At 35.9% G+C, this 10103-nt stretch overlaps 1 protein-coding gene across 1 annotated transcript in view; it reads right to left on the bottom strand.

Annotated features, from left to right (window-relative positions):
* Window positions 1-252: 252 nt before the first annotated feature.
* PAXIP1 (PAX interacting protein 1) overlaps window positions 253-10103 on the bottom strand; it is a 32066-nt gene continuing 22215 nt past the window's right edge. Inside the window, exons 12-21 of the mRNA XM_042889077.1 lie at window positions 9761-9945; window positions 9585-9628; window positions 7715-7782; window positions 7241-7343; window positions 4806-4974; window positions 3165-3265; window positions 1884-2018; window positions 1725-1800; window positions 1143-1203; window positions 253-698 (exon numbers count right to left, since the gene is read on the bottom strand). Of these exons, the coding sequence (XP_042745011.1) occupies window positions 683-698; window positions 1143-1203; window positions 1725-1800; window positions 1884-2018; window positions 3165-3265; window positions 4806-4974; window positions 7241-7343; window positions 7715-7782; window positions 9585-9628; window positions 9761-9945 (958 nt within the window). The 3' untranslated portion in view covers window positions 253-682. The remainder of the gene's footprint in view (window positions 699-1142; window positions 1204-1724; window positions 1801-1883; window positions 2019-3164; window positions 3266-4805; window positions 4975-7240; window positions 7344-7714; window positions 7783-9584; window positions 9629-9760; window positions 9946-10103) is intronic.

The raw sequence follows: 10103 nt of genomic DNA, 5'->3' as shown, positions 1-10103 counted from the left end.
TCAAGCTTTTTCTTTTCTTCAGTAAAAACACATCTATAAATTTTTAACAATTTCCCCTTTAAAGCATTGGGATTTTTATATATTAAAACATACCTAATAAAAATAAGTTCAAAATAATTTTACATCGTTTGGAAAAAGATTTGAGTAATTTACTCTTACCAGAGTGCCACTGTTGCACAGCATTAAAAAAAATGAACCACCACTAAAATATAGAGTAAAACATTTAAAAGTACATTTATTTAAAATGTGGGCAAAATATCAATATAAAAGAAAATAGAGTATAAGAAATAAAAATAAAGTACAAAACATTTTCATCTTCAACATCCATAATTTAATAGACAGCAAGCCCTTTTATTTTTACACCCAAGTTACACTTTTGGCTGAAGTACCATCATTAACGTTAAAATGCTTAAAAACTGGCTAATTGTGATACCTAAAGTGGGATCTTTTAAAATGGGAGTATAATACAAAACATAGTAAATTATGTTTCCTCATAATAAAATTACACATCCTAAAAATGATGCAGTTTATTTTTGCTTCCCTGCTTTAAACTGCTCTTCATCCCTAGGCAAACAGCTGGAAAACAGTGTCCACAGGAAGTTTTAGTTACTTTGTACAATGGCTGAATAGCTGGATTTAATGCTCCAAGGACTCCGAAGCACTAAGGCATTTTACTATTCCTTCAAGTAAATTTATATGTACGTCTGTTAAGAAAGAACAACTTTTAAGAAATGACTGCAAAACAGAACTTTTGCAAGTATGAAGCACACCCATAAAGATGCAGTACCCTGCCCAGCCCTACAATGCATTTACCAAATAAAATTTATACTCTGCCTTAGTAGAAGCTATTTCTGTCAACTACAATTCACCTGTGCAGGTACTTTCCTTACTGACACTTATCTTCCCTTGTTGCTACTATTCTACTATTGATACTTTCTGACAACTCTGCATCCCACCTCCACTATTTGCTATCAAAAAGTAACCCCAGTTGGAATTTAAACCAGGTGTCTGGGCATTAAGCTGTGCTTTCATCAAGTAAACATTACACATCCTATAAAAACTTTAAGTAGTTAGTTCCTAATTAAGAAAAACTTCTAAGCATTTTCCTTGAGCAGCTGACAGCTTTCACAAAAAAAGGATATGACTCATAATCCAGTGTTTGAGTAAGAACTCCAGTGAGGACAAATTCAGCATTGTGGACATCTGGAAATATCAAAAACATGTATACAGTTACACCCTTACCATGACACTTCTCTTTCAGCAGGCACATCAGGAGGAGCCATTCAGTACCTTTCTTCTCTTCATGCAAAGGAATAAGGGAATATGGCCCCATCACTACCAGTGCCCTACTTCTAGCCACACACTTCATGCTACAGCTACCAAGCTTCAGAATGTACGGTTTCACTGATAAACATGTCATGTTTCTAGGCTCCACAGCTAAAGAGAAAAACCTCAGGTCTTTAACTTGACAATCGTGCATCATGCAGTTGCAGCCCCAAGTTCAAGACTACCCTTGCAGAGATTTGTGGTGACCTGGCCAGAAAAATGCTTATTAGAAACACCTAGGAATGAGATGGGTCAGACTTCTCTATGACCTGCAGGATTGTCCACGCACCCCTCTCCCAGTATCTGACATCTTCAACAGGTATCTGTACTTGCATTGATTTTTACTGTTATTATTTTACACCTATGCTGTTCAAATCACATTGACAGTGCATACATACCTATGCCTCTAGCAAAATACTCTCGACACAGGTGAAGGTCATTTTCACAGGAAATCAAGATTATCTCCGGCAAACTCTAAATCAAAGAAAGCAACTGTAAGCTCAGAGTAACACAATAAGATATTACCAGTAAATTTCAGAAGGCAACACTGTACACACTTTGTTCTGCTTATGCTCCATGAGTTTTCGAAATGAAGGCTGTTTAGATAACACTTTTCCTCCTGCGCATTCCACAATAGCTTTCATGGTAGAAAGACTGGGACAAATTCCAGGTGTAATATAAAAATACTTCCCCTAAGAAGAGAAAAAAAGAGTAACAAGAAATGTTATTTTGTTAACCTGTGTCTGAAACATAGCCGTGTTTCTTTATGGATGAATTCTGATGCAATCATTGGCTGCCTGTAAACAGCTTACAGTGGCCTATAGCAACAAATCCAACAGCTGATGAGTTGTCTTTAATTACTGCTCATCTGCTTTCCCTAGAGGGACAAACCTGAAATGACCACTTCTTAAACAAAGAAAAGAAACAACTGCAATTTACTAAGAACAATGCTCCTTGCTTCTTCAAGCACAAGTATGCCTAAGGGGCTCCAAAAACCTGATTTATTCTAATTAAAGCTTTCATATTTTAAATAAATATCACAATATTTATTTAATATTAATACATATTATACATATACATATCATTTAATATTAATACATACATTACTCCCTAGCAAAAATCATCCTGTGTGATACAGAGTGATACAGATCACCAAGTAGATCAGCTTTGTTTATCAGCTAGGAGTGCAAAACTGACCGAAATGTACTATTCAGATTTAATAGAAAACAGATGCTTATTCATTACAGGTTGTGAAAATACACTTTTTAGGTGGTTTGTCTCAAGAAAAAGACTCTAATTCTGCTAGGGTAAAGAATCACTAGCAACTTGAATCTTCAAAACTCTCTGCACAGCAGCATAATTTCAGTCAGAGGCAGAAAAACCATCTTGCACCATGCCAGCAAAGGCTCTGGTGCTAAGTGCAGTCCTCAAGGAGAATCAGGCTGAAGTGTACATCCACTATGACTCATTTTTCTGGAGATGTGCTTTAACCACTAGAGCATTTGGAGGAAAAAGAAATTGCCCCTTCCATAAGTAGCATTTGAAGAGGAACAAATACTGTTTTATACCCTGAACAGATTATTTTTTTTCCCCATCCACAGGATTCAGTCACTCAGAAGGCTCAGATCCATCCCATCAATACTTAAGCAGGAAACATGCATAAAGTCAAACCTCTCTCTATGTAAATAATTTGTTATACATATATAAAAATACATATAAATGCCTGTTACGTGCTTGTCTGCCCTACTGTTCTGAACTGCAAAAGCTGTGGTCTCAGTGCTGAAAGAATTCAGCTGAAAAGCTCCCAGCATTTAAATGCTGTTCTTAAAAGTGCCCACCTTGAACAGCGGAGCTACTTGTGCTCTCTTCAGGGACTCTTCCAAACTGAAGCAGAAAAGCACCTCAGCTTCAGCATCCCTCAGCACAAAGTTCTGCTCATCTGAAAGAGTAATAAACACAATACAGAAGAGATTGTAACATCATCATAGCCTAACATCTAAGCCATTTAGAAAACGTTAGTGGCTGAATGACTCTAAATGCTAACACAGTAATTTCAATGTGATTAGAGTATCCCTTCATTAGGATGACCCACAATTACTTGGAAAATGAAACAGTTTCACACCTGTTTATCTAGCAACACACACTGTTACACAGTCCCCTTTTCTACTTGCCCAAAAACTGTCTTCAAGCCCTCATGCAGCCTTAAAAGAAAAAAACTTTCCATTTCCCTTTTTCTATTTCCCTTTTTCCTGTTATTCAGCTGATTGTTTTTAATTGTCTTTTTTAAGCTTGGGATGGGATTTCAATCTTACCTTTACCATTCCACAAAAAGTTATGTTAAGCATATTTCAAAATGAGATTCAATTCAAAACAATCTGGTTCAAAGAGCAAAAACAATTTTACATTAAGAAAAAATTGGTCTTCCCAGGGACAACCTGCAATTTTTCTGAAGAGTTGCCACATTTTCCATCGTAATTTTAGTACAAAAGCAAAGGCAACTCATTTTCCACAAACCTGCTAAATATCAGTAGACAAGTATTTAAGTCATCCTTGTAAACCCCCAGACCTTATTTATTTTCTAATAGCTTTCAAATGGATTGATTTCTCAGTTCACTGATGCTGAATCAAGAGAGTTGCTGTCTTCAGATTAACAAAATCTTTGTGGTTTATTGGTTAATTATCCACAGACTTAAATGTTTGTGATTGTGAGGCAGCAATGTTATACGCTTGCTCCTTCCAAACAAATTACACGAAAAGCACAAAACAGTAATAAAACAATCAGCCTTCAAGATTTTCTTTAGATTCAGCATTATATTGTTCTTTTCTGCTGTCTAAAAGAAGTGTAAAAAGAAAGCTGATAATTACAACACTGTTACAGCACTAAATTAAATGATTTTAATTATTTAAATGAATTCTTGTACACAGTGCCACCCATTGCTTACTTCTTCGCAGCTTTTATTTTAGAACTAATGAAATTAAAATCACCCGAGACTTTAAAACTACTCAGAGGTGAGAACTGTAAGTAGCTGCATCACAGACAGATCATTTGCCAACATCCAACTATTTTAACCACACTAACGCAAACTTCTTTTATATTTCACTTAATGGAAAGATTAAATCAAATGAAAATTAAGTGTAACAAAGTGTTCTGTTGTAAGAAAACTTAATAAAAACAGTCCTGGGACAGCTTTAACAATACCAACATAACCTTCTACCTTAAGTGAAATATGAACCGTTTGCTAGTGTAACTGTTTGAACTTAGCAAGTAATCCTCTGGGAGTTATGAACTACGATGGTCAGATTTGCTACGAACTTAAAAACCTCTGCATTCAAAATGGAAGCCTACAGACAATCTTCAAGAGACATTACAATTCAGAATCTCACAAAGAAAGGGCTTTTTAAATCTGAAGGCCATCTTCACGCACTGAAATCAAACAACCTTAAGTTTTTTATTATAAACTGATAGCAGCATAGCTTACCAACAAACTTCTGGCATTTGAAACACTCTTCTAACCACTCTGGAGTTACTATGTGCTTGACTACAGAAATTGCAGTCAGGAACTTGACAGTGCGGGTCACTTTACTGGCAATTAGGTGGGTGCATTTCTGGGCAGATTCTGCTACTTCACCTCCAAGAATATACAGTTTCTGAAAGTTGTAAAAAAAAAAAAAACAAATCAGAATGGAACAGTCCTTAGAAATTGGAAAGAACAGAACATGGAATCACAACACTGCCATCAAACAAAACTGAGCTCTTCATGAAATAGCAAACGTAAGAGATTTCTGTATTACAGGAATTCATTTACTAAGGGTGATTAATGAATAGAATTTACAGACATGGAAGATCCAGCTATTTGCAAACATTAATTACATCTAGCTACAATGAGAACTATGTGCTGAAACTTTACTTTTGTATCTGTTGATTATTTCTGTATATAAAGTCAATTTTGTGGGGTCTTTTATAGGCAGAAAACGAAATAATTTTGCTCTTTTCATCTACAAAATGTATGACATCCATCATAATTTTGGTAAACCTAATTTTGCTACTCAATTATTCATAGAAGACAAAATTTCTTTATATGAAAACCACCTATATTTTACATACATCAGTTCCATACCTATTTGAGAGGATACTGAGTAACTATCATTTTTTCCTAAGTTTGAACTACCAAACCCAAACTACCTCACAGTTGACATCTCAGCTAAGATACACACCACTAACAACCATTCAACATAGGAATCATTTATAAAGAGTGCTTCCTCCGATAAGAATTTAAACAATTAGAACATTTGAAAGTATCTGGACAGCTTCACTATCTATGCACCACAGATTTTTGATTTTTACAGCACAAGTATTTTGTACAAATTTAAAAAGAATCAACAAAACCACAGTATTTTTAGGCATTAAAATTTAACATACGGGAGCGTTTGTATTACATCAGTCATCAGACATCAACAAAGCAAGAAGGCTTACTGCATGCATTAGAAACCCTGAAAGATCTGGCATCCCTCTGTACTGCTCTGATAGTAACAAACAAGTTAGACAGGGACATTGTTTTAAGCTTTTCTGTACTGCACTGGCTTATTTTGACAGCTTGCATCAAGATGATACACAAAAGTATTATCCAATACACTGCATCTCTCTACTGCTAAACTCCTTTGAGATACGCAAAAACACACTGTGAATACTAAACTTGTACACTCTGAAATGCAAAAGCTGTTGTTTTCATTCATAATATATGCTCACCTCAAACACTGCATGCCTGTGAGTACCTTACAAGACTTGCATTCTCATCTTCAAGGAGCCATTTGGGTGCACAGGAAAAAAAAAGACTAACTCTCCAGTTCAAGAAGATGGGAGGTCTCTAGCCTCAGGGAGGTATTCAAACACTGACACTTTTAATGGTATTATCACTGCAACATTAGGCTTCAACATCACAAGCCCTAAGGCCAAAAATTTATTCAGTGCATTTGTGAGCCATAGCTTTAATGAAATTTCTTCATATAGTCAACTTGGTACCAACATGACAGGATGGGGAGTTGGCACTGGAACTTTGTTGAGATAGATAACTGAAAAATCATTTATGTTCCAAAGTATGTTCTATCAAGCTTCACATGAAAACAGTGTAATGGAAAAAACTCAAAATTCCAGCTACCTGAAAAATACTTTAGGTACAATCAAGAAGAAACTAGGATATTTGGGGTGTGCTTAAGTGACACGTATTTCTAAGAAACGTCGAATAGAAAAACACAGAACTAGTCCTCACTTGATTATTTGGAGCAGGTAAAAGCAGCAAGATATTTCATGCCCTACTGGGGTCAGTAGTTAAAAAAAAAAACACCACCTCTGTGTCTCAGATTTCAGCCAACATGTGACAAATTACAAATGAAAAACTATTTTTGAACTAATGCTTAGAGATCGTTACAGTTCAAGGAATGATTGGATTTTTACATCATTAAGCTTTGGGAGCAATTTATGAGAACAGAACAATACATGGGAACATATGATCATAAGTGTGCCATCAGCTCTGCCATCAACTTCCTCTGAAGCATGTGGTGTTATATGAGAAGAAGTCTGGGTCCTATCCTGTACAGTAATCATTACTTTGCTCACCTAAGTTTGGTTGTGAAGTTTGCTGATTTAAAACAAACAAACAGAACAAATAAAAAAACCCACCACAGAACATGAAAGGCTCTTGTCTTTTAAAACAACCATGGAGAACAAAAAGGTAGCACAGAGGCATGAAGTAAACTAAAGCAGGAAAGTTATCAAACAAAACTAATTTCACATAAATCTACATTCTAATCTCACTTGCAGCAAGTATCAGTTTTTACACACTAAACACGGGCTAATCAAGTCTTACAAAAGAAGAACACAAATGCTTCCACGCAGTTTACAAGATGCACAAGTCACCTTAATGTACTGTTGAACTTGCATAGGTTCAAATCCTGTGAAGAGCACCATTGGCGTCAACTCTGGGGTAAGCTTTTTAGTAGGAGGTGGTAGGTCTTCAATCCTACAGAATACATGAAATACAGCAGAATGTAAGTTTGGGTGCAATGTCGTATTATTTCAAAAACAGACAAGCACACTCCTCCAACTTTTAGGAATGAAAATACAAACAAGAATTAGGCAGGATCAATCTTCTAGATAAAAAAAAATTATAATGCTGAGAACAGAGTATTTTCTCCTAATTCTGTTCTCTTCCAGCTCTCTTACTATTCTGCTCCTCAGCTATTATTCTATTTCTGCCTTTTGAACAGCTAGTATGCAAGAAATGCTGCTAGTTATTTCAATTAGCGGGGCACGGGATGGAACCAGAATGACGACCAGTTCACAGTTACATGGCAAAGAAAATTAAGGACTATTGGCACTGATTGTTCTTACCTGGCTCTTTTGGAAGATGGCTGAAGACTGGATTCATTTTGCTTTGGTTTCAAAGGCAACCTCACACCCTGAAATTAGACCATCTATATGTTTACATCTGAACTGAGCAGGGAACTCAATTTCTATTCTGAAACAGGAGAATTGTACAACAGTATTCTGAGACTATACTTCAAACACAGAGATGAGAAGGACAGGCTATCAAGTGTGTAGTGAAGCACTGACTGCTTACACAGCTGAAGAGCACAGCTGAGCATTAACTAAAGCTTCTCCACAAAGTTATGCGACCATTTAAGTAAAATAGAAAGAAAAAAAATATATTTTTTTGTTCCATTTAGATAATGATGATGGTTATTACTGGAAAACTCAAAGAATTAAATGAGAAGGAGACCAAAAAACCTGTTCATTTGTAAAATAGGTGAAGACTGCAGTAGCCTTTCAGTAATTCTGTGTCAACAGAAAATAGTGGCACCTGCATTGTAGAAAGTCAAGTACCCTGATTAGAGAAAGAGAAGCTCCAGTAGATGCTTGGGCAGTCATTTCACAAAAACTTCAGCCTCCTCTAGACTAAATCTAAATTAGCCACTAGAGAATTTGCCCGGAAGAAGTGAAAAACAGCTTTCAGACTCTCCCTGGCACAACTAACCTGAAAGTTCTCACTGACAGAAAGCGTGACAAACATTTAACTTTCAAATCTACACCTGAAAGTTAATCTCTTCAAGGAGAAAGCATTAAATTCACAAACTTAAAAAAACAAACAAACAAAAAAAAAAACAGATTCCTAATGGATTACAACACCACTTCAGAGGGGACTGCAAGTATAAGACTGTTTTGAAGTTAAGGTCACAGTAAGAGATACAGAAGTAGTGGCTACTTCTAAAGCTGAAACGTAATCAGTCAACAAGTTGTACTAATATTTTAAATTGGGTCTGGGTACTAATTAAGTTATTACAATTATTAAGCACCTGTCTTCGGAAGACTTCACAAATGGACTGAGGTACGCAATCCAGAATACAAAGGCTGAGTTGAAGTATTTTTGTGTAATATGAAATGTTATCTGACAGTCATTTGTGGTACAAATGAACTGAAAGCTCATTAGCTCAAACTAGGAATTACCTATGTCAAGACAGGCACAGTGAAAACAGTTATCAAGCATAAATCTCAAATGGAAAGAAATTACAGCACGAAAACTTTCAGAAGGCTAAAACCAAAGCAGTATTCCACAAATTCAGAGCAAGTAAACAGTTAAAAGAGCTGTGGCGTGGACAGCAATTTATACCTGTCATATTTTACATACATCAGAGTCCACTCCATGAAAAAACTTTTTTTTTCAATGGCGCATTCTTAGTTTCCTTAATGTCTCTTACACTTTCGCTTTTTGAAATCACATTGTATTTTTTGGAATTATTAGGTACACGTGCCCACAGCTTCAGTTTTTAGACAGGGTACAAAGTACTTCCACCCCATAATTTGCATTACCTAACCTATTTAAAATTTAGTAGTGATTATAACAAAGTTCTTAGAGATTTCAGGTGCTCTGCTTTAAAAATTCCTATGTGGCCTGCTTTCAGATTGTGCTAGGTCCTGACTCCAAAATACAAAGCCTCTTCTAAAGGCCTTACGTAAAAACAAAGAATGAAGAACCAGGCCACAATATTTCTGAAGCAGCAATTTTATATAATACACTGCAGTTTCGTAGTTCTGCCAAAGATTATTTTTAAGATTTATGCAAACAGACAACTAAAAGCAAGTGCCACCAGGATAGTTTGTGTGGGTTCTTCTGGCATCTTTCCTCACACCATATGCACACATGCTCAGATGTTACAAACGCAATGCAGCAATCTAACAAAAACAGCTGTATAACTCAACGTACCATTAGAAGCTCTGGTGATACCTTTAATGGGACTCTCCAAGCATCTACGAAATGAAGAACACCACAGAAAGTGAATCCACCACAAAATTACTTATGGCAAGAATAAAGATGCTTCTCTTGATTAAACACGTTTACATCAACAAATGCTATAGATCATAGAATTTTGGCAAACTTACCCAGCAGGTTTAGAACTAAATGTTGACTGGGAGAAAGTGGATCTTGAAGACTGAACGCTGTGTATCGGCTGTGCTGTATCTGCCGTAAAGCTTCAAAGTTCCCCAGCAGTATATCACATAGCCACTGTGCATTTACACATGGTATTCTCCATTCTTTGGCTTTCTCATACTTCAAGCCACTGGGTCTTATTGTTCCAGAGACGAAGAAAAAAGGTTTTAATAAAACAGATAAATAGCATTTATACTAATAAACTTCTATATCAGTATTTATTTCTTTGCCTATTATCTATTTTAATTGTAATAGAGTAAGCACTCTCAAAAAATACTTTTGCTCTACATGCTG

The sequence above is a fragment of the Lagopus leucura genome, unplaced genomic scaffold, assembly GCF_019238085.1.
Source record: "Lagopus leucura isolate 7727_CA_CO unplaced genomic scaffold, USGS_WTPT01 Super-Scaffold_100157, whole genome shotgun sequence".
Lineage (NCBI taxonomy): Eukaryota > Metazoa > Chordata > Aves > Galliformes > Phasianidae > Lagopus > Lagopus leucura.
Note: the sequence above shows the minus strand (reverse complement) of the source record. Positions and strands in the feature narration are given on the sequence as shown.